The following is a 24,342-nucleotide window of genomic DNA, read 5'->3' as shown; positions in this document are numbered from 1 at the left end:
TCTGGCATCAACGTCGCACTCCAAAGATGGTCAACTATCGGGCTACTAGAGGCACATATTTAGCATTACGCAAAAAAAGGAAAAAAAGTCACTGGTGGAGTCGGAAGTGTGCGGCGCGTACCGCCCGGGGGTGCGAGATTAATGACCGGTGTAATAGTCGTCACAAATTTGGGGCTTCGTGAATACCGTACAGACCTTTTGCAACACAGTGTCATCTGCTGGATGTGGTGCGACACTGCAGCCCTTCACATCAGATCGACATGACCTTATTAAATAAAGCAACTTAGATTCCCTAACAGCCTTGGGACTCGCAGACGTACTTTGGATCGTTTTATTCCTGAGTCAAGACTCTAAATAGGACAAAGTGGGCTGAGGTCATTACTTATCATTACCATTGAGCGCATTATTAGCCCTTGCAGATAGATTATCGGAACACGACAATGATTTTCACGTCAGACGAATGCCACGCAGCCTCTCGGCCGAGCTCATTAGACGCCGCGGCGTAAACAACATGGCCCCCGGATCAGGTCGCACTAATTAACCAGCACCATCGACCCACTGTACTCTCATTATGCGGCCTCTCATCTGATCGCATGTAGGCCGTCAAGGCGCTCAAGCATCGGCGCGCTAATTAATCAGCTGATGAGGTGCAAGCCGAGCTCCGGTTTTTCCCCCTCTCATCATCGTTTGCGGCCCACACGGGAGCTAATTAACTCCATTATTAATGCGCCTAATTAAATAGTTTCTCCTGGTAATCACCATGGCCATGACAAATGGTTGGCGCGTCATTATTTTGAACGCAAGCCTGAACGCTGAGTTGGCAAGAGCACTTAGGCACTGTACCTAAAAAAATATATTTTAGATTGTTTTGCATTAGTATCATAATTGTGTGGACTGTATTGTTGAATGCGTGGAGAAGTTAAAGTCGGAAAAATAGTCAAGTAAAATATAGACATTACCTGGAATCTACCTCAGTACCATAACATGGCTTAACATGGCGGCCTTTTCGGAGACGCAGGGGCGCCATTAGGCTAATTGCGCTAAGAGCTGTCTGTGGCTGACATTAAAGGTGATCCGAGGTTAGCGCGCTAATTAGCAGCCAGTGGAAATAGAAAAAAGCTTTTTGGCCATCTGCTCGTGTCCCCTGTGTGGGGGGAAAACAAAGGGCAGAGACAAATATAGACGATGTTTGGTGAGCTCACCTCAAAGCAGCTGCCCGTCGTGCGCGTGCGTGCGAATACTACACCGCTGTTTTTGTCACACTATCAATCAATGTCATTTTAGTGGCGCCCCGCTTCATTCTCAGATTTCTGGAACACATTCCGCCTACAGAAAGTGAAAAGAAATGCTCTGACATGCCGAATCATCAAATTTGGCTGCCATGCTTGGCCAACAAAAACTAAAAATTCCTACAATGTATTATCATCCATTTTTCCAGTATACTGTATTGTTTCGAATTTTGAAACAATGTAAAAAAAAAAAAAAGTTTGGTTTTGAAAGACTTTTTAGAAAAATTATTCTAAAAGAGCAGCTTCAAAAAAACAAAATGGGCGGGTTTTTTTTGTGGGTCTACTTGCCTCCCAAATTTCATGATGCAAAGTGAAACTGGCTTTGGGGGGCTGAATTTTCCTAAAATTCTGCCATGTGCAATTGAAGAAATGATGAGTCATCAAATATTGCCGCCATTCTCCACCCACATGAAATGATGAAAACTCAAATGTTTTGATGCTTGAAATTTTGTGACAATCCAACAAAATCTCCAATGGCAGATTTTTTGTTTGTCTTTTCTGTCACGGTTTCTTGAGACCTTTAATGACAATTGTCTACCGAGCAGCAGGATCTGAATTTTCTCCAAAAGCCAATATTTTGGACTGGATAGAGAAGAGACGAGGCAACAATCTTGATTTAGCCGCATCCATTTCGATAGAGATTACCGTCTTTTGGAAGTTATCCAATTTGCTGTCGGAGGCTGCAGAGTTGTGAGATTGGCGCGGCGGAGGATGTGCTCACCAGCTGTGAGATTAAGGGGAACTGATCGATGGCCCTCCTGATTGGTTGGCGCTGCGTCCCGCCAACCATCCAATCCCCCCGTGGTCGGCGGGCTTGTCCTCAGCGAAGCCAAAAGCAATTCTTCCTCCTCACGGGGGCCAAATAAGAGCACTGACCTGAAGCTTCAAGGCCACGCTTGGAGGCGCCGTCTCCATCTTGTCTGGAGGAAAAACATCACGCTGAAGGGGAAGAAACATGAAGGGACTTAAATTAGAAACACCAGCATAGTATTATGGCGAAAATAGGGGGAAAAGAGGTGATAGCTTTGCATTAAATGTGTGTGTGTTGTGTTTTTAATCACATCTTGGTTTGTGCAGCAGGCCGTCTCTGAAATTACATGTCAATCAAACGGCATGTGGGCGGATCTTTGATGTTTTTTTTCCCCCCAGAGACTTTATAAAGGATTTCTTTTCGGGGTAGAAAAGAAAATTTATGTATTTATAAATGTATGGCATGTTGTTTTGACATTTAGTATCTTTTTTTAATTATTTTCTAACAATATTTATTTCATTGATTTATTATTAATTTAATTGTAAAAGATTTATAAATGACGAATACCTGATACCGATGACTGTCCGACGCTTTTCAATTCTGATTAGTGGCCGTAAACAAAGCGTCAAAGAAACTTTTAAGCTAACCTCCATGATTGTGACGTCACTTACCCATGAGTGTGATGTGTTACACTACCACAAAATCCATTTCACTCAAGACAGATTGTTCGTCTCTTTCTAGTCGTGTTATTAATCTCTTTATTCGTCAGTTTTAAGTTTGAATCAAGTCGTGGAGCCAAAAAGCTGCTTGAAAATCTTTGCCGCCCTCTAGTGGCCAGACCGGACAACTTGTGTCGCACGTTCAAATGTGTTTTTGCATATAAAAAGTACTTATTAAAAAGACAACACTACAACTTTTGCTCTTGCACTACCACCCTGGTTTTAATGTTAACAAACATAAAACTGTTTAAATTGTTGCTCCTTTTTCTTTTTAGTTTTACATGCTGTAAAAAGTAATTTAGCTAAAAATAATGGCTAGCTAGTAGATGGCACCTATTTATTCAAAAGGGCACATCTCTGCTCTTAATCCAAGCAACAGAAAAGCCATTCAATTAATGACTGCAATGATAGTATGTCTAATTTTCCACCATGTCTATTTCTGCTCCAGCTGACCTTTTAAAATGTGAATTACGGCTCGTGTTCCCTCTCCCTTCGAAGCAATAAATCTCATCTTTTCAAATTAGACTCGGCAAACTATAGTGAAGAAGTTTAAAGTCAGCCACTTATCTTGCCTTGGTCAAATGACATGTAAAGGATTGTTTTATCTTTTTGACTTTCGGATATATGTGTGATAAGGTCTATTAGACAAACGCGAATGGATCTATTGATCTCATGATGTGATTACATCGATAATCTACTTACACTTGCCATACTTTGCAGGTATGCTGGAGAAACAATGTAGGACCCAATAATCATTGTTGTCTGTGGGCTGCACAATTCAACCAGCTTCCAATACTGAGACCAAGGCAAAAATGAGCAAGCTTGAAGAATAGTCACCGAGGAAGTTGGCTTATTTGGTAAGTGTACAGTATTTGCTTGTTTACAGCTGTTGAACTGTGAATTTAGCATTAGCATTAGCATAACCACCGGCCACCTGATTGACGACCGGTGTTCATACTTTTTTTTTTTTCCCCCTTCTTAGAGTCAATATATAGTTTTTACCTTATTCCTCAACCCTTAGACTATTTCCTGGAGTCTGTATCCTATTTTGAATATCAGACGTCAGGGACCCTTTAAAATCTTCAAATGTTGGGGTGTCAGGAATTATTTCCTGGTGTTAAAAAAACAACAAAAAACAGATTATTCGTGAAATTTAATTAATATCAAAATTACATACACGTTTGTGAATCTGGGGCTCTTTTAAGATGAATACTTAACATTAAGATCAACTGGTAACTACAATAGCATTAACCTCCACTAGGGTACAAGAATTGGAGATGCTGGGGATCGAACCCAGGACCTCATACATGCAAAGCATGCGCTCTACCACTGAGCTACATCCCCTCTTTTGAGTTCATGATATACAGTCTGTGTGCATTTACCTCCTACAGCCATTTTCAAATACCGTTTGACGATATAAGAATTGGAGATGCTGGGGATTGAACCCAGGACCTCATACATGCGAAGCATGCGCTCTACCACTGAGCTACATCCCCTCCCTGTAGCGTACGATACACACTCTAAGTGGATTGATCAGTGATCAGATGGGGATAGGCAAACTACAAATAGGTAAATAAGTGTACTATCAATGGTAAAGTGAAATATGTTGGTGCTTTTTGAGAATGTATACATAGTCGGAATAATCCGCCCAACCAATAGTTGAAACGCTTATCTGAAGACTTTTCCTGGTGTCTTTCAACAAACGAGAGTTTGGACTGGTCACGAGTCACAAGACATTTGTTCACTCGTCAGTCACAGTTATCTGCCTTCTTAGGGACTTCAGTCCCTTCTCGATACTGGCCTTTGTTCTTATTTACAACCAGGCAAAACAATTTAAAGTGTCATGCCGTTTAATTTGGAAACTCTACACATGTTGGTGATCCCTTAGTTACACCGACTTCCTCCTCTTTCCAAACACATTGTTGATGAGCTTGGCCATGGATTTGGAGCCGCTGTAGCGACGACGGTCGGCGCGGTACTTCAGGTGCTCCATCACCTGCCTGATGAGCTGGGTGAAGAGGCCGGAGATGTCCTGGTAGCCCTCGGCCGCCGACACTTCCTGGAAGTGGCAGCGGTTCTCTTGCGCCAGGCAGCGGCCTTCGTCCTCGCGTACCTGTCGAGCATGGCACAGGTCCTGCTTGTTGCCCAGCAGACACACAGGGACACCTAGTGGCTCTCTGAAAAAGAAATGATGTGTGGAATTACAATTTTCCCAGAAGGCTATTCCGTTCTTTGGGGTATTGCGATATACAGTCATGGTTAAATGTTGAAAATGGAGATGCTGGGGATTGAACCCAGGACCTCATACATGCAAAGCATGCGCTCTACCACTGAGCTACATCCCCCAGATTATTCCGTGTCTTTGCGTCGATGTCCAGAGTGGGTCAGGAGACTTAAATTGTTTCTGAATATTCCAACTACATCCTAAGTCACCATCCTTAGAGCTTTGAGATTTGTTCCACAAGAAAATCAGCACATCAAGACTCAGTAAGGGTGGAAGAAGAGCATTGGCATTCCAACCATCTATCCTGGCATAAGGATCTGTGCACAGCTTCAAAGGAACTAGGACGGTGCTTATTCCTTAATGTTCTTTAAAGCTTTTCAGCACCCACTGTTGTTGTCTTCAAACCTTGCGGCAGGAAACCTGAATATCTCTATTTTTTTTTTTCGCCATATGTCTAAACAAGAATCTTTTAGGTTTGAATGTCACATGTGAAGTTTGAAGGGTTCACCCATTTAGATGGAAGAAGAATTAAATTAGTTTTGGATATCAGAGTAGGGGAGAAGGGTTCTGACCCTTTGCATTGGTCTTGCTGGCGCGTCTCACGAATCTGCCGCAGGATGTTCTTGGCATCGAGGAAGGAATTGCGGTCACTGATGTTGTAGACCACCACAAAACCGTCTGCCCACGCCACCGGTTCCTCCAGTATGCACCTAGCCTCTGAGCGCTAACAACAGGCAACACAAAGAAGATAATAGCTAAGCCCATGGGAAATTGTTTAACATAATGTTCATCAAGTCCTGGAGTTGTTTTCCCCCCAACCTTCAGGGTGATATTCAAGAAGGTTCTGTCCTTGAACCAACCAAACTGTGAAATTCCTCCAACTTTACTGACTTCAAGGTGTCTTTGTGCTCCAAAGGATGGGACAATGTTCCCGGATCCTGAGGCCATTCCAATAAAATGCTGTTTTTTTGTGTGTGAGTTATGTGTCTCCTGTCTTCCAAGAGGCAGCAAGCACATGGCCTTAGGATACTCGCGTGGATCGCTTCGGATTCCGTGCTTGATGAAATTTTGGATGTATAAGGTCTGCTTATGTGAAACGTAGCAAATATGGATTTCCATCCAGGCTGGAAGCATTTTACAATATGTTCAATCTTCTCATTGGAAAACTACTTGGCAGGGTTTTTAGCCAATTTCAGGAAATATGTTCTGGTTGAGGTTTGGCTTCTAACACGTAAAACATCTAGTGGTGGAATATTCAGTTTCATTTCCTGTTTACATTGGAAAATGAATTTGTTATTATTGCTAAGTCCGTTCTGGGCAGACGGATGCGCTGTAAGCCTTTGAAGTGACAACGGGAAATTAGGCGGAAAAAGAGGCTAAGCTAACATTGCATATGGAACATAGAGTACAAAAAAGGGATGCTAAGCTAACATAGCACACAGATGGCTGAGCAAAAGGTCAACCACCGCTATGATGAAGACAGAAGCAGATGGGTGTGTGGTTTGCCTTTGAGGTGACACCAGGAAATCAGGCAAAACAAAGATACGCTAGTACGCTAACATAGCATACGGAGCAAAAAGTATCAAACAAGTATCCTAAGCTAAGTGGCAGAGCAAAAAGTAATTATGGAGACAAAAGCAGACGGGTTATGGTGACACAATATAATAAGGCAAAAACAGATGCTAAATTATGATAGCATAAAAATGGAGATGCTAGATTAACATACCTGCGAGCAGGGATCAAACACCTCCAAATTCAGCTGCCTTCCGTCGATGGACAGCCTTTTTCGATAAAGAGAATCTGCAGTGACACAAAAAAGGCAACGCATACAAGATAGTACGAAAGATCAGTCAAAATATCAATATGGCATTTTTTAAAACAAGTTTGGCTTCTTTGTTTTATTCGTCAAACTTTTGTCAACTCACTGGTGTCGGAGGCATATTCTCCGATGAAACGTCTGGTCAGGAAGCGCACGAGGACAGCTGGACAAAGTGAAGAAAAAGAACATGAAAGAGGCGACTGGAAGACCTGTCAGCTTTTTTTGCTTGTGGGCCAACTTTGCAGCTTTGCAGAGCATCGCTTTCAATTAGTAGCTCAAGTGCTGAGCTATGTCCGAGCTCCTCTGTGGACACAACTTGAGGCACACTTGCACCATCTAATGAGCTGTTCATTTGATAATCCCTTTCATTATGGTTGTCGTTTTACAACATACGAAAAATTTTGACCCTCTCGTGTTGCTCAACCATTATTTTAGTTTACTGTGTAGCAATAACATCTGTAACATAGTTATGAATACTCTAAAATCAAAGTAGCCAACATCCAAGAAATAAATAATGTAAAGTAAATAAAATATAAAATGACAAAAAAAACAAATGCAAAAGTGGTACATATTAAATAAATATTCCACTATAAGAAAAAAGAGCAGATCGTAAAATAAATGGATAAAACTAGATTTAATTAGTATAAAATAAATACGTAATTTAAAATAAATGAAAATAAGAAATACCAGAAATTATGACAAAATAAAAGTAATCCGCATACAATACATTTCCATCTTTTAGCTTATGAAGTGGCATATTTCAATTCATTTTCATATCAAATAGCAAATGAAAACTTCCTTAGGACAGAAGCGTACCTGATTTTCCAGCCCCCGGACTTCCCAGTAGGGCCAACTTGATGTCGTTCATGCTTGCTCTTCTGCGCTGGTTTGATTTCTTTTAACTTAAGGCAGGTCTCAAAACAGAAGGGAGGCGAGGGGAGGGAAAACAAGCGCTCTCCTCCCCTCTGCGTTCCCCCTCTCTCTCTCTCTCTCTCTCTCTCTCTCTCTCTCTCTCTCTCCCCTCTTTTTTCCCGGCATCTGTTTTCCTCGCTTGTGTCCTTTCTCGCACTGGTGGAAAACAGTGAGGAGACGTCTTGTGCCCTAATTGTTCTTGTTCCAGAAGGTCTGTGATCGTGAGGTGATGACACCTTCCTGCACCTTCTGCAAGGTGAAGATTTACCGGATGTGGCCTAACCACTCAATTCAACCAAACCAGTCCATCTGGGTGAATCCCAGGGCTTTTACTTTGGCTAATTCCCACAAGGAGAATCCAGTTTCAGAAACCAGTTTCACAGATTGACACAAAGTTGATTGAATATCACTATTTTTGGTTCGAACTAGTCTGTGACTAGTGAATTTGAAATGATCCCCAAACAAAATTAGGTGAAGTATATTAAATAGACATGGATTCACAGTAAATTGATCAATAACCTTTTGGTTGACCTCAGGGAATCATCAATTTTCTCCAACATTTGTATCCTAGTGAAAAAGAATGCGTTTTCCCCCAAAAAACATACATGTGCGCCATTGCCATCTAGTGGTCTGGCATGCACATTACAGCTTTTTTAGTTGCGTTTTGCAAATGAGAAAACAATGAACTGTTTTAGAACGTGGATTTTCAAATAGAGTCTGGAGATCCAGTCTGTTTTCCTCCAGGTTATGACTTTCTCCTCGATCCAGACTTCATAAAACTCACTTCCAAGGAAAGTCAGTTTTATTGAAATAATAAAACAATTGATTGAATTTTCTTATGGTGACACGACAAGGAAAAAATGTGGATGACTTTTTCACCGCAACTGTTCGAGCTCGGCACGCCAGGCTCACATCGTAAAAGTGCGATGGGAGCATCCGACACACACCGCATGAGAGTTCCCAACAAGTGGCACGCGTAGCCTCTAAATCTTAACGTTTGACTCTTTTCCAAGTTCGCTTTTATTGGTACTTATGCCTCTTTGCATGCCATGTTAGAATTTTTCAATTACAGAGTCAATCAAGCGAACGTCATTCGCCTTTTTTGGGTGTTCTCTCTGTTCCTGTTTATCGAACGCTACAGCGGCCTTCGCACGCCCTCGTCAAAAGTTGAAATCAATACGTCCAACGTGTTTATGGCATGCTCGCTTCATTCAGCAGTGTTTAGAAATCACATATACGCTCGCACGAGGCGAGCTAATTAAGCCCAGAGAGTTTTTTGGTAAGAATGAGGGCCACACGGAAAAGAAAAAGATTGAAGTCGTCTATTTTGTGTGGTTACATAACTTTTACAGCCAGGAATCTGTCTGGCAGCTTTTGTGTTTATTCAACTCAAAGGGTTAATCTGCCATGTGTGACCCCGAGACCGGAGCAAAATGTCATATACGTATTCAAAAAAATCAACTCTTTCATACTCGACGATAATCCGTCCAAGTTTGAAGAAAATTCCGACGGGCTGTAACCATTAAAATCAACGCGGTCCTTTCTTGGATACAGATCAGTTGAGAATTGCGAGCAAAAAAACAAACAAAAAAAGAGCACCTGAATTATCCCCAAATTTGGGCTCACTGGGAATTATTGATGTTTTATTTGTGCATTTTTATTTGAGCTTCCTGGCTTTGTTGCAGCACAAGTCTGCTATTATTAATTTTAAACTGGCGGACAGACAGATGAAGCATCCAAGTAAAACTTCCCATACTTATCCCGTCTCATAACATTGCTTCTTAGGGAGGAAATGAGAAGGAGTGACCTCGAATGACACACGAGGGAGGAGAGCAAACCTCCTCGTAAACATCACATGAAGCTCGGCTTCAGTCATTGGCTGCCTTTTGATGTCCCAACAGAGAACGTCCCTGGTCAGGAAGAAACCTGACTGAGATGTTTACTGCACGGAATAAGGCGCTCGAGTCGAGATAAAAAAAGAATTTTATGCTCAGTTTCTTCAAAAGTGTCTGAATGTCCTCCATGAGAACCTTAAAAGCCCCTCACTCACTCCCCCTTCATCATCTTGGTCTCTGATCTGAGAGCCAGTGTTTACACATTTGTCTTATCAGCACACTTTCTCCACCGGAATGTCTTTTCATGGCTTTTTTTGTGACAAATGATCATACGTCCGTGTAAGTTGTTTGAAAAGTTAGCGAATGGAAGAAAATGAAGTTGTTAAAAAAAAGGTAGACTAAATTATGCTAAGAAAATTTACAATATTCACACTGAATTACATTACGATGCTTTACTCCATAGTACATTACGGTACAACAACCTAAAATATGCTAAGCTAGTATGCTAACTTATACGTTACGATGAATTACGCTATAATTTGCGAAAAGATTCATTGCTGTACGCTGTGTTAAGCTACTACTATTTGCTAAGTTACGAAAAAGTAAAAAAGTTACAAACATTACAAATCAAATAGAAGCAAAATTCAAAAGTTGTAAAAGCTATACTTTTATTGCTCATCCATCTTGCTAACATCTCGTCCTTCTTCCTTCCTCTTCCTCACGCCGCCACCGCAGGCGAACCCGCTCCATCCTGTCCTGGTTGGCTGACGGGAAGGTCCTGTCGGGGAAGATCTCCCTCAGTTTGCTCAGGAAAAACACCTCCAGGTTTCGACCGGCCCGGGCCACCTCCGAGTCGGGCTGCGGGCAAGCCGGAGCAGAACAGTGAGGTCAGAGATCCTGTTTCATTTATGTGACTTCAACATCACACCGCTAATGAGGCCCTAATTACTTGACTTTTAAAGCTCTTGTGCTCCACGACTCTAATGAGAACTGAAATGTGTCCTCAAAGTCCCTTCCTCATTTGTCCTCCTGGTCTTACATCAAATATGAGATTTATGCTAAGAACAATACTTTACTACTTACATAGTTAAAAGTAGCGCAGTTCTTGAGCATGAGCAGGACGTCGTGGACAAAGAGTTCTGGCATGAAGTAGTGCAGAGTGTTGCTCTTGTCCAGCTTCTTGCGGATCAGCGACAAATCCACAGGTCTCTTTATAACCTGGTAGTAGTTCCTCGCCTGAAGCGCATCCAAAGAACCAATTGAATGTCAGGAAAAAAGATGGCGGCAGGGTTTTAAGGTGACCGACCTGACGACTGACAGGTTCGTGGAAAGGAGCGCTTAGCGGGTGAACGTACAGCAGTAATGTCAATTTCTCACATCTCTGTAGATGAGAAAATAAATGCTTAGGTAACACCTCCAAATGCAATATCATACGCTACGTTATTGTTATACCCTCTGGTCACGGTGGGACAGAGCGTAGGGAACGTTGACTCCTTCGCGGCAGAAGTTGTCAACTGGGTCGTGGTCAGTCGTGCACAAAGTACACGTCCAGTCACCCCTACAGGAAAGCAGAACCTCACCTTAGACATCATTTTAGCATATTTAGCATCAATTAGCATTTTGAACAGTAGGTAAAGTCCTTATTCATCTACTTTAGCTCTTAATCTACTCTGGTTACTGTCTTGCTATCAATTAGCATAGCAACTGTTAGCACTTAATAGTTGTTAATATTTTAACATCAATTCTCATTCTCAATATTAGCTAACGACGCACGTTGGGAAGCTAAGCAGTGAAGGAAGGTGACAGGCCAGGTGGTAAACTTTGGGGCAAAGGTCGCAGCACAGAAGATCTCCTCCATTCAAACACACAGCGCAGAAGTCTTCGCTGTCCATCTCCTCGCTCTCGTCTTGGACCGTTTCCGGGGTTGGCTCGACACATTTGAACTCTTGTATCTGATCTTCCGGTTCCAGATCAAGCACCATGATCAGCTCCCGGTCAGGATCCAGGTAAAAGATATCTGGGTCAGATTTACTGGAATGAACCAGAATGTATGGTGGGTCCGCTTTTGGAAAGCTGTCGGGATGAAGTGGTTCCATACAAGATGTTCTCGCGATGTCATCCTGCCAGAGGTTGAAGTTAAGAGTCATTGATGGGCAAATCAAAAATAAGTCTCTAAGTGTTACTCGCTTCGATGACACAAAATAACAAAAACAGTAGCAGGCTGTTTGGCAATAAGTTAGACTCAGATCATGATCAAGTCATGTGACTCAAGTCCCTCACCTCAGTCTCTTGGATATCCAGGATGTCAGATGCATTTTCATTGACTTCATTCTGAAAAGAAATTCATCATGAACAATTTTTTTTCCTGGCGTGAATCATCCTTGTTGTGTTTATAATTCTTCATTTTTGCACCCGCCAAGAACAATCCAAGCATTCCTCGGAGAGCTCGGCTCGGTTTTGGCACGGCAGTCGCACCGCGGACACCAATGGCTGCAGGTTCAGTCGTTCCAATCGCACAACAGCTTTGCGGGAATTATTCAGAACGCTTTTGACCTCCGGCCGGATCCTGCAAGAACAGCCAGAGAATGTAAGATGAGGAGTTAGCAATTGTTTTCCTGCAATGGGGCAAAGAGTTGCACTGCCCCTCCCCACAGAGGATTCAATTGCTACTCTGTATTAATTACTAGGCGATATGTTATAGCCCAGTTGGTCCTGTTTTGTACATTCAAATTGCTGCTTTTTATGAAATGAAAAAAATCTGTGCGGGTTACCTTATTTTGTGAAGTAAAGTCTTCGTCAAATGTTTTTCACAAGATGGGGAAGTTCCATCAGTTTGTTTGTTTTCCATGGTGATTAGCTGCCAGAAGGAAAAACAGGAATATCATTGGATACATTCAAAGCAATCTAATTAAATTGATGATCTACTCACACTCTTACCTGGTTAAAATTGTGAGACTCTGCTGTTTTCCCAGTCTGAAGAAGAGATGATGATTATGTTGTTTGAAGTCAAGTCTCATGCGGGAGAAAACCAGAAGAGTTTGATTGGACAAAAGGTGAAATCCCCACAAGTAGATGTCTCCTGCTAATGATGCCTTCACTTACTCTCCGGGGCATTCCGTGCTCACAAACAACACCCGAGGTGAATGTACATTTACTGCTTCAAACCTTGATGGACTCTTGTGGCAAGGAGCATCCATCTTCTATAATACTCATAGATTGTGATAGTCGATTTTAACACAACAATTGAAAGAAACAACAAAACTATGATATTTGGTAAAAAAAATAACGAAATATTTTTTGTATTTATATTTATTTAGAGGACTTTCATGGCACTGGAGTTTAAAAAATACTGGCTCTTAAATTGGGTGATCATTAAAAGTGATATTTTCTAAACCAACCGCTGGAGGTCGCTGTCGTTTATTTACTACCGAGTGCCAAATCTCACAGAAAATCGCGTGGTTTCCAAATCCCGTTCCTCTCTCGATCAACCTCCAAAGATGGTAGGTGCTATCGTGTACATCCTTGTGTTCGAAAATCCACATTAATCTATTCCCATCCTTCGTTGGAACTATTCACACGTAGCATCCGATGAATACAAATAATACACGAATATGACCCTTTGTCTTAGTGCTAACATTTATTGGGAAAGTGTGATTAATTTTCCAATATGTTGTCGGTTCACTCTGAGAGCTGCTGGGCCTTCTCTGGCCGAACGCTGAAGTCAATTTAATTTAATCCCTTTTCATTTTTATCGTTGCGTGTGTAGCCCTTAAGTTTAAAAGTTATAGTGGATAAAAGCCACAAAAATTAGTATTTTTCATGCTCGGTGAATGCAGTACCGGCGTTAGCATTAGCCACTTAGCATAGTTGGTGCGAGAACTAGAGGTAAATAAATGATTTTCGCATCAGCCTTTTATGATCTTAAAACAGCTAGCAACGTCGTACTACCTTGTTTTTACACGTGTTGTTAAGCACATTATGTGGTATGTCATGTGAGCGAGCATGTTGATGTAAATTTCTGATTATCTTTTAACAGCCTACAAAAAAGTCCAAGACTAGGAAGCTCCGTGGGCATGTGAGCCACGGACACGGTCGCGTTGGTAAGAATTACCCTCCTTTATCTTGTCTTAATATCCTAATGAGACGGTGTGTTTACGAATTTGACCCATTTTGTGGTGTCCTTCCACAGGCAAGCACCGAAAGCATCCTGGAGGTCGTGGTAATGCTGGTGGCATGCATCACCACAGGATCAACTTTGATAAATAGTGAGTAACCTGGAGAAATGTCTAAAAATTGGCATTTTAAAGATAACTGGACTTTCACTTTAAATCTAAAAAGTAGTGATGTGATGCGTTTTAGTGCTAGATCACTTAAAAAGCGCTGCACCTTGTGCAATGCATAAAGCTGTGGCACCCACACAGAGCATCATTTGCAAATCAAATTCACAACAGTGTTGTCTCCAAACATTGTAGAAGAAATGTCAGCTGTTGCAGCTTCTCGCATTTTGGTATGTCACAAAACTGTCACACCCAAGTTCATTTGTGTGTTGTCTCTAAGGGACTTGGTGTGACATCAGAAACCTTGGTGTCAAATGCGTTCTAATCAATGACTGTGTGCCCTCAGCCACCCTGGGTACTTCGGCAAGGTGGGTATGAGACATTACCATTTGAAGAGGAACACCACCTACTGCCCCACCATCAACCTGGACAAGCTGTGGACGCTGGTGAATGAGCAGGTCAGGCTCACCCACAGCAAAAAGCTCGATGGCCCAGCTCCCGTCATTGACGCCGTGCGCGCGGTGAGTTACGCCTCACAATGCCTATAACGTGTTTTTTTTCCGTTTAGGATTTTAAAACCTTTTTTTAATATCCAGGGTTACTACAAAATTTTGGGCAAAGGCAAGCTGCCCAAGCAGCCCGTCATCGTCAAGGCCAAGTTCTTCAGCCGACGGGCTGAAGAGAAGATCAAGGCGGTGGGAGGCGCTTGCGTGCTGATGGCATAAATGCCTCGTCATTGTTTTGAAAAAATAAACTGTACAAATACACAAGTGATGGTAGACTTTTTTTGTTAACTACCACCTCAAATTGGATTTTCTCTGTTTCAACAAATGAGTCAATGTTTTTAAAAAATAATTAAGACCTTGAACTCCAAAGTGTTCCAGTTGTGTCGAAATTTTATTTTAATTTTTCTAAGAAGATTTTGGTAATTATTGCTGCTAGCTGTGATCATGACGTTTGAAAAATGTAACATTTCTGATTGTGGCACAGTGGTCATAATTTGCTAAAAATATATTGAGGTGTATTTTGTCAACAGAACCTTAAGAGAAATTTCCAAGCATACTGTACATAAGGTGCATTTTATGCATTACAAAATTACACAATGTTTCTAGAATAAAAAAAATGGGGCCAAAGTAAAATGGTTATTAATGTCATTAAGATTTCATACAGTAACACCTGAAATCGTCACAAAATGTGTTTGATGCTTATCTCCTATACATCCTTCACATATAAGGAATAAACATTTATGATTATCAGATTAAAAGTGATAATCGTTTCGAAAAGATATTAATGCATGACTAAAATGCATAGAATTGCCCTGTCCAATATGGCGGAGAAGTTGACGCAGGCTTGCGCACGCACGTGACCTGTTCATTTCCGGAAGGCGGGCCTTATAAATCGAAGGCTTGTCCGCGTTCTTGTCCTCTTCTGCTGTTGTGGGAAGTGTAACTTGGGAAGCTCAAGGTGACGAGTCAAAGCTAAGGTATTCTCTAGTCCAATGTTTGACATGCTGACGTTTTAGATCGCTCCATTTTTACGCAGCCGCAATTGCCTAATCGCATTATCTCGCGCGAGACTTCGTGACAGCGCGCTAATATAGCAAACTAATCACATCATTTCTACTTCCAAACTTCTCGCTATACTTCTACTAAAGTTCCGCGATTTGTCAAACCAGTGAGGGTAACAAGTTTACGGAGAAAAAAAACAAGGTCGGGGCTAACTATCACTACAAGCTCCCCATGCACGTGGAATGAAATATTTGATAACTTTTAGAGTTGACATTTTCTCGTCATTTTTCGGTGGGTGAGTAAAAAAAAACATTTTATACATGATTATTACGGTTTCTTATGTATTTCTAAATTATAATATATATTTTTTTTAAATTGATGCTGTAAACTCAATTCCTTTGATTATCATCAAAGGATTATTTAATTTTCATTTGATTTAAACAAAGGACAGTGCTCTGAGACTTGATTGTCTCCAAAGGAGTGAATAAGTCCTCCATTGATATTACAAACATAATAATTCAACTCATTCTCATAATGTCAAAAATGAAAAGTGACCATGTTTGGGCTGTTTCCGACTCCTAGTTGAGCCTGTCGTTATCATGGCAACGCTAGCCGGGCTTGAGTATTCTCTGCAAAGGTCTGCCCGCCTGGGACTGGAGCTCCTGGAACGGGCCTCCAGGCGGAAGGTGCACTGGAGCAAGCCGCCGCCCACCTACACATCTATGGCAGAGATCAACAAGGACCTCCACAAAGTGAGCCCTGCTGACCGTATCAAACCTTTACACCATTGCTGTTCCATGAGACAGGGCCGTAGTACTTCACAACCTATAAAAATGCAGATTACTACTTTCCCATCCATCAGCCATTGTTCAATAGTGCCTCTGGTTGAAAGTCTAGGAACAAAACAGGAAGAAGTATCGTACAAATCAAAGTCCCTCATTCAGAAAAAGTTAGACTGAAATCATGTATTTTTTTGTTTACAGAAAACAATGGCGGAGCTGCAGGAGGCCTTTGCCAGCATCATTAAGTTCATGGCGGAGTCCCACATTCAATGCAAAGTCAGAAACCTAATCATCTCCACACACTCCAAAGATAGTCTTCATGAGACTTAAGTGTGTTTGTGAGTTGCAGAGGTTCTACGACTCCGTGGGGTGCGCTCAAGGCTCCATCATAGAGAAGGAACATGTGCCTCGTTTCCATGACCACATCTGGCCGACCAGAAATGAGTACCCATCTCAATACAGGGGACGTGTGAGTACAACATCGTTTAGCATAATATGGGTACTGCAGCTTCTGAAGCATTCAAGGATTTTGAAAAATAATTTGTTACCCCCCCTTCAATATTCCAATTGTGATTGAATATACTATTAATTTATTTAAATGCCCTCTTCCCATGTTTTAACAAACACAAGCAATAAATGATATGACAACATCTTATGTATTGTACTAAAATAAAAGCAAATGAACCATGAAAAAATATATAGTTGATCTAGTACTTCACTTGGAGGTGCTAAATAACAAAACACTTGGACTTGCTGTCTTATAAGTATTAAAATCATGTTTTGTGAGCATACTCTGCAATGCTGCCTTATTTATAGTACTCCACATCGCTTTGGAGAGACCACCAAAGAAGTTCTGGTGAGGAGGAAATTCTCTTGTCAAAACAGTGTAATCTTTAGAAGATATCACCAACTTTGTGATAGCCATTAGGTGTGTGTTTAGTTTACCAAAAGAAAGGCACCTCCTTTACTATCTGAACTTTCTCTCCTGTTCTTCAGGGCCAGAATCAAGATGCAATGGACAACTTGTACGTGGAAGTGGCTCTGGAATCCAACCAGGCCGGCACACAGCAACAAACCAAGATGGTTGCCCACGGTGATGGGGATACCTTCAGCATCACATTTAACCACTGAGCCAAACCAAACCTGTGTGTGTGCTTGTGTGTGTGACATCAACCTAAACATTTATTTTTTTTATGTCAATTATCTATTTTTGTAGCCTGTATATTTTTATCAACATGAAATGACAATGAAGCCTCACAATAAAGTTTTTTAAATTATGAAATCGTAATTTTGTCTTTGTTGGAACTGACAGTCATGAGCGACATCAACGATGTTTGGCGTTCAGAAAATGGTCGGAATTGGGAAAATCTGACTTCCCACCCTCCTTGAATGCAGCATTAGTTAGCCGTGGTGCGTTCAGGTGCTCTCAAAGTCGGTCAGACTGCATTGCCCACACTGCCCTTCTGTTTTCCCACACGGCCTTGTTTTCAACATGGACGCCCAACTCGTCTGGCACGACGCTCGAGTCGGCAATCGTTAGCAGGAGGAAGCCGCGCGCACCGATTCTGCATCGGGCGATGACCGTCCCTCGCGTGTTCGAGCTATGGCGTTCTGTTTGTGAGACAACGCAAACGTTGAAATGCGTCGAACAATACGAAAAGGGACGCGGAATGGCGCCTGACAGGGGCCCGGGAACGTGTATGAGACTAGTATGTCCACCCTCTTTGGGAAGGAGCAGTGACACGCGAAAAGGACGCGTAACTGTCTAAGTCGGACGTTGATGGCGTCGCCATAATGGATGTGGCAAAATGTAAGAGTACGCATAATCGCTATGTAGTATATCATCACCTTGACAACACAGTCCATGTTGAAACCCTTTGAGACTTGTCAGTGATCAAGGGCTATATAAATAAACTTGATTGACACAAATAACGGCACGTTTTCAGTTGTCTCTATGAAGTTCAGTCCATTTCATTGTCATAGCCGCCCCTTCCAAGATGGCTGGCGTGCTGACGCATCACAGCCGCGGTCTAAACCACTCATTGAGGCCTTTACGTATTTGTCTATAAGATGGACATTCACTTTGGCCAATGGGAGATGTCCTCGCAAGTATCGGCCAATCAAAATGCGGGTGAACATTGTAAAGGCGGGCCATGGCTGTTTGCGTCATGTTTTCATACACGTTCCGGGTGTCGAGTGTTTCCTGCACTGGTGCATGGTGGTCGAACAGGAGGAATTGTTGGAAATTTTTCCCGAGGTTCGTATATAAATTGGTTTTTACCCAGTGTGCAGTATTCCCACTGCCGTCACCCGACCAGAGGGTGTGGCTGGCTGTGGCTGGGGCTACTCGGATGGACGGCGAATGTTGTTTTTAACGTCGTCGATAACATTGACAAGTTGGCGGCGGGCGAAAAAATGCTTATGTTATCATTAATGAGCCCGTCTCGCCTCCTAAACGCGAGTAAGCGGCGGTAGTTCTGCGGCTAACCTTGTTTAGCTCACCTTTTACCACTTGAGCTACTTCCAAATCGGTTTACGAACGCGAATTTGAACACACTTTTAGTTGGCAATTTCGTAACAATATTCATGTTAACCGGAACGACGGCTTTCAAAGTCGTGCCAGTGCTTAGCTGCCGCAGTTAGTGCGGATGCTAAGAAGTGTGCGCCCTTGAGTGTGACAAATATTTACGCCACAATATATATATATATATATATATATGTGTTCAATTTGTTCATATTTACATGCATAGTGCCTAAAGCAGCATAAACGGGGCGGTATACCGATTAAATGGTTAAGTGTCAGCCTTTAGAAGTTGCAAACAAGAGGATAACTTTATTCAAGCGATGCATTCATGTATGTTTTAGTTGGTTCGAGTATTTGAAAGTATACAAATACGAAAAATAAATGCATGTACATATAAATCATTCGTGATATTCACTGATGTGATTGTATTGATATGTCTGATACATGCAAAATGTTAATTTTGAAAACTTTAAGATCAAATGTGTGTGTGTGTGTCAATTAATACTGTCCCCCCCAAAATAAATGTTGGGTGTACACAACCCCCCCCCCCCCCCCCCCATTATCTCAAGAGATATGTTCCATATTCATTTACAATGACCATATAAAAAATATCCACTCTTAGCTTAAACTTAAAACACACCTAAACATATTGAAACATATTTGACACATGCCCACAAAATTACAATTCAATGGAACAGTGATGTCTACACTATGTTGCCGGAGCAACCTTTTCACTTTGTGTCGAATCCCTTTGTATGTTCAGCTTAGCGACAACTAGCCCTATCAGCACCGGCGACTGGTCACCGTGATTCTGTACGTTCGTCACTCACATGTTGTGTCGTTTCAGCGGCTGAAGCATGCTCTTGGCGCAGCTCAACCGGGACTCCCAGGGCATGACGGAGTTTCAAGACGCCGACGGGCAGCCCGTCACGCTTTGCCTGACCGAGGCAGTGACTGTGGCTGGTGAGCTTAGCGGAAGATTAAGACTTTTTGTTTGGTGTCAGATCATAAGATGAATATGAAACAAAGGTCCAACATCTATTTCAATGTACTCACAACACAATTACACACTGTGTGCCACCCTGGTTCCTTGTACAAAAGAGCCACACGGAGGGGACAATGACAGCGTGAAAGGCGTTAGTGTGTTGTGCCACTGCTGAGACTCAACACAAGATCAATTCATTCCAGCTTCACGAAAATAGAGTAACACTCTGGAACAAAACCATTGAGGGCAGACCTCCACCAGGGCTGAATAATACTTGTTGGGGATACCAAAAATATGTTCCTAGATTCGATGAGATCTCCAGCTTACTGCCACAAAGCTGAATTTTAAAGTATGATTTCTTACATTCCTAAGTGTCACTAATGAAACTGAAATGAAAGTACAGTTAAATAATAGCATATTTCGGATGGAGTTTAGTCATGTTGCGTTCAGGGACCATCAGTAAAAAGTTGTTCCCTCGCCAGATGGCGAGCAGATGGACACCATGGACACGGTAAGCCTGCAGGCCGTCACCCTGATGGACGGCTCCACCGCCTACATCCAGCGTGACACCAAGCCGACCTTTTCCGACGCGCAAATCATGGATGGCCAGGTGATCCAGTTGGAGGACGGATCGGCCGCCTACGTCCGTCACGTGTCCATGGCCAAATCAGGTGCCACCACGCTATCCTCATCCAGTCATGTATGTTGGGATTTGCTGAGAAATGCTTGTTGAATGTTCCAGGAGGAGACAGTTTGCAGCTGGAAGATGGACAAGCAGTTCAACTTGAAGATGGAACGACAGCCTTCATACACACACACAAAGGTAAAGACATTTAGGTTCGCAAAAAGTCTCCAGATAGACCTTGTAGATGAAGACCAGCCAGCGCAAAACTCAGCCATCCCATATTTGCCGGAGCAAGTAACGAATCTAAACGCTTCTGTTGTGAAGCAGAAACATACGAGCAAAGCGGGCTGCAGGAGGTGCAGCTGGAGGACGGCAGCACGGCCTACATCCAGCACACCGTGCACATGCCGCAGCCCAACACCATCCTGGCCATCCAGGCCGACGGCACCATCGCCGACCTGCAGGCCGAGGCCACCGCCATCGACCCCGACACCATCAGCGTGCTGGAGCAGTACACCGCCAAGGTGACCATTAGCCTTTTGTCCATCCCAGCAGCTCCTCTTCCAGAGCAGGGTGCACAAAGAGCAATTCGCATTGGTCGCAAAGGAAGGAAAAACGCTCAAATTTATCTGGATTGTCGATATGGGTTAACTCACAGGCATCGTTTCTGCTCAGGTGGAGAGCATCGAGAATCCTTTGGTTTCCTACGGCAGAGTCGAAGCAGACAACGGCGTGCAAATGCAGGTATGGAAGAATAGAAGTCTTTTCTAGAGAGAGGCCTTATTTGGTTTGATGGTTCATGAACCCTCGCCCCCCCCCCCCCCCCCCCCCCCCCGCCTGCCAGATTGTGCTCCAGGGTCAGGAGAACAGGAGGGTGGCCCACGTCGGCGAGAAGGCGTACCGCTGTGAGCACGAGGATTGCGGGAAGTTGTACACCACTGCACACCATCTCAAGGTTTGGAAATATGTTTGCAGTGCCATCTTGCCTTAAAAGTGTGAAATGTTCTAAGCTGTCACTTAGTTGATTTTTGTCATTTTTTTGTTTTACGTACCCACGAGAAGCCTCATTAACGTGCATTTGCATTGACGCAGGTCCACGAGCGCTCGCACACCGGAGACAAGCCGTACATGTGCGACTATCCGGGATGTGGGAAGAAGTTTGCTACGGGTACGTTTTTTCATCCAGCTTTAGACTTATTTTTTTCTTATCGCAATTGCTACTGGGTGGCTTGGTGCTCGCCTCTAGTCACAAAACAACTGTTGAAAGAGTGCAAAGTTGAGATGGGGTTTTTTTGCCCCAAGGATATGGACTGAAGAGTCACTCGCGCACGCACACTGGTGAGAAGCCGTATCGATGTCAGGAGCTCAACTGCTGCAAGTCCTTCAAAACCTCGGGAGACCTTCAGAAGCACACGCGCACGCACACAGGTAAGAAATCCAAGAATTGCCTCGAATATGTCTTATTTTGTTTTTCTTACATTTCATCCGTGACATTAATGACTCAACAAGTCTCTCTTTGTTTTTCTGTGGCGACGCAGGAGAGAAACCGTTCAAGTGTCCGGTGGACGGTTGCGGCCGGTCCTTCACCACCTCCAACATCCGCAAAGTTCACATCCGCACGCACACGGGCGAGCGGCCGTACTACTGCTCCGAACCGAACTGCGGCCGCTCCTTTGCCAGCGCCACCAACTACAAGAACCACATGAGGATCCACACCGGTAACTTCTACAGTGTTACCTTCAAAGTCCATTGCAACTTTGACACTGGGAGAACTCGCACGTTTTCCGTTGAGATTATTTGGAATCATTCATCAGTCATTTGTTCCTCGTTCAGGGGAGAAGCCGTACGTGTGCACCGTACCCGGATGTGAGAAGCGTTTCACCGAGTACTCGAGCCTCTACAAGCACCACGTCGTGCACACGCCGTGCAAGCCGTACAACTGCAACCACTGTGGCAAGACCTACAAGCAGATCTCCACACTGGCCATGCACAAGCGCACTGCCCATAATGACACGGAGCCCATCGAGGAGGAGCAGGAGGCCTATTTTGAGCCGCCTGCAGGTGAGCGGAGAGTTTCGCATATGCATCCGGGTATTGGTTTTTGCAACATAAAGAAGTGTGAAAACCACCGTCCGTTGACAACCCCCCCACATACCCTGAGCCCCAAACCCGCCTCATTTCAAACTCGTTTTACAGGATTACATTGGAAATCACATGTTAATGATCTACATCCCATTTCCAGACGCCATCGACGACCCCAATGTGATCTACCCGACGGCTGCGGAAACGTTGGCAGAAGAGGAGGACTCCTCCAAGAACAGTTCTGCGGAGACCACCGAGATTATTGCTCAGCAGCACGTCGCCTTGGTGACGCAGCCGGACGGGACGCAACAGCAGGTATAATGCCTGCCCGAAGCACAGATTTTTTTTTTTTTTGTGATTGCACTTTCTGTCTGGATATCATATGCAGACACCTGATTAATGCAGAATTTATTGTTGTGTTTTAAATCCCTCCCTCCCTCTTTCCCTTCCCAGGTTAGCATCTCTGAAGCAGACTTACAAGCCATGGGCGGCACCATCACCATGGTGACCCAAGAAGGCACCACCATAACCATCCCAGCCCACGAGTTGGCCACACAGGGTGCTCAGGTAAATATAAAAAATGCATGGAACATAATGCACAAGAGCAAATTGTATGTATTGTAGTTAGCCAGTTTCACAAAGTGGACAGAATTATAAATGTACATTTATGAACTAGAAATATTCAATTCCCCTGCAGAACTTTGCCCACCACTAATGTTGAGTTTATGTTTGTCTACCCCCCCCCCCCCCCCCCCCCCCCCCCCCCCGCAGGTGGCCATCATGACACCCGGTATGACTTCCTTTGAAAGTGTGGAGGCGGCCACTTACAGCCACGAGCAAGACGACGTTCACCCAGTCACCTTACTGGCCACCTCCAACGGCACTCACATTGCTGTGCAGGTTGGTCCCCAGTGAAATGTTGTTCAATGGCATCTTGAAGCAAAGCGAACGTGCTCGCAAGCCATTTTTGCAATCGCTCAAAACTGTGTTTTTGACATCATGAGCTGGAGAGTTACTCAATTGCATCATTGTCTCATCCCTACGTTTCATTTCATCTGAGACCTAGCCTTTGTCATATCCCCAGTTACAAACTGCAATAGAAGTGAAATCTTAAGTGCCTTCAAGCCTCAAAATAACCCGAGGGGCTTAAGTCACATCAAAGGCTACAAGTTTGTTGCTCAGCCTTTTGTCTAGCCTGGAAAAACACATTTTCACTCTGTCATGTTAATTACTAAGCAAACAAGAGTGCGACATCAATGGAATTCTGTGACATTTAGTGGAAAATCACAACAAACGACCACGTGAATTTCTGAAGGCACGTTAAGGTGATTAGAATTCATTAATTATGATTGTGATTAGGTGATTCATTAAGGGCTGTGTACGATAAAGAAGAGTTAAGATAGGAAATCTACATAATGAGGCATTAAGATGTTCCAAAAACAAAGGGAATTAATGAATAATGAGAGCATCTTTTCTTATGAATTCTTGTCTTCTGTTGATGTCCGTAGCTCAGCGATCAGCAGTCGTTGGAAGAAGCCATCCGAATAGCCTCGAGAATTCAACAAGGGGAATCGCCCGGACTGGAGGATTGATATTGGATATGAATCTGTATCAAGTCAGCCTTTAAAAGAAAAAAAATCAAGCAAACGCCAACTCGCAAGTCTTCCTTCAAAGTTTCCCTCCCACCGCCACATGCAATGGACTTTAAGGTTTTTAAGTGTACATAGGATTTTGATAACTGGACTATTTTGTCTCTCAACCAAACAGATTATGGAGAGGTGGGTGTGATCATGCACAGTGCAGGGTACAGTAAATGTTGTTTCTAAAATAAAGAGTAATGAAATAAATAAATAAAAACATCAAGCAGTGGATTTATTGACTGGTAAATAAATATCCACACACAATTCACCAAAGATTAACTACAATCACTTAAACTAATGATTCATCCTGGATGAAATGATATATTCAATATATTTAAATACAAAATTGTTAAATAGGTAGTATAGAATA

General features: G+C 43.0%; 5 protein-coding genes and 3 non-coding genes across 12 annotated transcripts; 3 read left to right on the top strand and 5 right to left on the bottom strand.

Annotated features, from left to right (window-relative positions):
- Positions 1 to 3,895: 3,895 nt before the first annotated feature.
- rerglb (RERG/RAS-like b) lies at positions 3,896 to 7,966 on the bottom strand. Its single transcript, XM_037254765.1, has 5 exons — positions 7,619 to 7,966; positions 6,909 to 6,965; positions 6,710 to 6,783; positions 5,556 to 5,707; positions 3,896 to 4,936 (listed from the first exon to the last, which is right to left on the bottom strand). The coding sequence occupies exons 1-5, from the start codon at positions 7,668 to 7,670 to the stop codon at positions 4,648 to 4,650; spliced, it is 624 nt and encodes a 207-aa protein (XP_037110660.1). The 5' UTR covers positions 7,671 to 7,966; the 3' UTR covers positions 3,896 to 4,647.
- trnaa-ugc lies at positions 4,032 to 4,103 on the bottom strand. Its single transcript has one exon. It is a non-coding gene; the product is annotated as a tRNA-Ala (tRNA).
- trnaa-cgc lies at positions 4,184 to 4,255 on the bottom strand. Its single transcript has one exon. It is a non-coding gene; the product is annotated as a tRNA-Ala (tRNA).
- On the bottom strand, positions 5,033 to 5,104 carry trnaa-ugc. Its single transcript has one exon. It is a non-coding gene; the product is annotated as a tRNA-Ala (tRNA).
- Positions 7,967 to 10,232: 2,266 nt separating the features above from the next.
- On the bottom strand, positions 10,233 to 12,663 carry LOC119123905 (tripartite motif-containing protein 66-like). Its single transcript, XM_037253294.1, has 10 exons — positions 12,652 to 12,663; positions 12,487 to 12,522; positions 12,321 to 12,406; positions 11,962 to 12,115; positions 11,830 to 11,880; positions 11,323 to 11,669; positions 11,002 to 11,107; positions 10,856 to 10,930; positions 10,633 to 10,785; positions 10,233 to 10,407 (listed from the first exon to the last, which is right to left on the bottom strand). Exons 1-10 carry the CDS (start codon positions 12,661 to 12,663, stop codon positions 10,237 to 10,239), a joined length of 1,191 nt encoding a protein of 396 aa, XP_037109189.1. The 3' UTR covers positions 10,233 to 10,236.
- A 310-nt stretch (positions 12,664 to 12,973) lies between these two features.
- rpl27a (ribosomal protein L27a) lies at positions 12,974 to 14,596 on the top strand. Its single transcript, XM_037254934.1, has 5 exons — positions 12,974 to 13,049; positions 13,586 to 13,649; positions 13,739 to 13,814; positions 14,173 to 14,347; positions 14,423 to 14,596. The coding sequence occupies exons 1-5, from the start codon at positions 13,047 to 13,049 to the stop codon at positions 14,549 to 14,551; spliced, it is 447 nt and encodes a 148-aa protein (XP_037110829.1). The 5' UTR covers positions 12,974 to 13,046; the 3' UTR covers positions 14,552 to 14,596.
- Positions 14,597 to 15,136: 540 nt separating this feature from the next.
- Positions 15,137 to 17,393, top strand: akip1 (A kinase (PRKA) interacting protein 1). 3 transcript variants are annotated; one of them, XM_037254931.1, is made up of 6 exons: positions 15,137 to 15,309; positions 15,917 to 16,086; positions 16,318 to 16,392; positions 16,466 to 16,585; positions 16,933 to 16,972; positions 17,113 to 17,393. In XM_037254931.1, exons 2-6 carry the CDS (start codon positions 15,934 to 15,936, stop codon positions 17,211 to 17,213), a joined length of 489 nt encoding a protein of 162 aa, XP_037110826.1. In that variant the 5' UTR covers positions 15,137 to 15,309; positions 15,917 to 15,933; the 3' UTR covers positions 17,214 to 17,393. The 3 variants fall into 3 exon arrangements, with proteins under 3 accessions (XP_037110826.1, XP_037110828.1, XP_037110827.1); XM_037254932.1 differs by lacking the exon at positions 15,137 to 15,309 and adding an exon at positions 15,316 to 15,629; XM_037254933.1 differs by lacking the exon at positions 16,933 to 16,972 and having other exon boundaries at positions 15,162 to 15,309.
- Positions 17,394 to 18,267: 874 nt separating this feature from the next.
- Positions 18,268 to 24,195, top strand: znf143b (zinc finger protein 143b). 3 transcript variants are annotated; one of them, XM_037254759.1, is made up of 15 exons: positions 18,268 to 18,373; positions 19,488 to 19,603; positions 20,108 to 20,296; positions 20,368 to 20,448; positions 20,578 to 20,774; positions 20,926 to 20,994; positions 21,095 to 21,205; positions 21,343 to 21,418; positions 21,553 to 21,678; positions 21,789 to 21,968; positions 22,084 to 22,311; positions 22,493 to 22,647; positions 22,786 to 22,899; positions 23,104 to 23,232; positions 23,841 to 24,195. In XM_037254759.1, the coding sequence occupies exons 2-15, from the start codon at positions 19,498 to 19,500 to the stop codon at positions 23,922 to 23,924; spliced, it is 1,845 nt and encodes a 614-aa protein (XP_037110654.1). In that variant the 5' UTR covers positions 18,268 to 18,373; positions 19,488 to 19,497; the 3' UTR covers positions 23,925 to 24,195. The 3 variants fall into 3 exon arrangements, with proteins under 3 accessions (XP_037110654.1, XP_037110652.1, XP_037110653.1); XM_037254757.1 differs by having other exon boundaries at positions 20,575 to 20,774; XM_037254758.1 differs by lacking the exon at positions 18,268 to 18,373 and adding an exon at positions 18,411 to 18,577 and having other exon boundaries at positions 20,575 to 20,774.
- Positions 24,196 to 24,342: the final 147 nt, after the last annotated feature.

The sequence above is a fragment of the Syngnathus acus genome, chromosome 6, assembly GCF_901709675.1.
Source record: "Syngnathus acus chromosome 6, fSynAcu1.2, whole genome shotgun sequence".
NCBI lineage: Eukaryota > Metazoa > Chordata > Actinopteri > Syngnathiformes > Syngnathidae > Syngnathus > Syngnathus acus.
The sequence above is the reverse complement of the archived record's forward strand: the minus strand, read 5'-3'. Positions and strand labels throughout refer to the sequence as shown.

Bases quoted from the DNA above. Each gene is read 5' to 3' on its own strand.
- LOC119123905 (XM_037253294.1), bottom strand. The intron at 11,881-11,961 runs GTGCAAAAATGA...ATTTCTTTTCAG, and splicing joins GCTTGGATTGTTCTTGGCGG to AATGAAGTCAATGAAAATGC. The intron at 11,670-11,829 runs GTGAGGGACTTG...AACCTCTGGCAG, and splicing joins TGGATATCCAAGAGACTGAG to GATGACATCGCGAGAACATC.
- znf143b (XM_037254757.1), top strand. From the start codon at position 19,498: ATGCTCTTGGCGCAGCTCAACCGGGACTCCCAGGGCATGACGGAGTTT. The intron at 21,419-21,552 runs GTACGTTTTTTC...TTTTGCCCCAAG, and splicing joins TGGGAAGAAGTTTGCTACGG to GATATGGACTGAAGAGTCAC. The intron at 22,900-23,103 runs GTAAATATAAAA...CCCCCCCCGCAG, and splicing joins TGGCCACACAGGGTGCTCAG to GTGGCCATCATGACACCCGG.
- rerglb (XM_037254765.1), bottom strand. From the start codon at position 7,670: ATGAACGACATCAAGTTGGCCCTACTGGGAAGTCCGGGGGCTGGAAAA. The intron at 6,966-7,618 runs GTACGCTTCTGT...CACTTTGTCCAG, and splicing joins TCCGGGGGCTGGAAAATCAG to CTGTCCTCGTGCGCTTCCTG. The intron at 6,784-6,908 runs GTGAGTTGACAA...GTGTCACTGCAG, and splicing joins AGAATATGCCTCCGACACCA to ATTCTCTTTATCGAAAAAGG.
- rpl27a (XM_037254934.1), top strand. The intron at 13,650-13,738 runs GTAAGAATTACC...GTCCTTCCACAG, and splicing joins CCACGGACACGGTCGCGTTG to GCAAGCACCGAAAGCATCCT. The intron at 14,348-14,422 runs GTGAGTTACGCC...TTTAATATCCAG, and splicing joins TCATTGACGCCGTGCGCGCG to GGTTACTACAAAATTTTGGG.
- akip1 (XM_037254931.1), top strand. From the start codon at position 15,934: ATGGCAACGCTAGCCGGGCTTGAGTATTCTCTGCAAAGGTCTGCCCGC. The intron at 16,087-16,317 runs GTGAGCCCTGCT...TTTTGTTTACAG, and splicing joins TCAACAAGGACCTCCACAAA to AAAACAATGGCGGAGCTGCA. The intron at 16,393-16,465 runs GTCAGAAACCTA...TGTGAGTTGCAG, and splicing joins AGTCCCACATTCAATGCAAA to AGGTTCTACGACTCCGTGGG.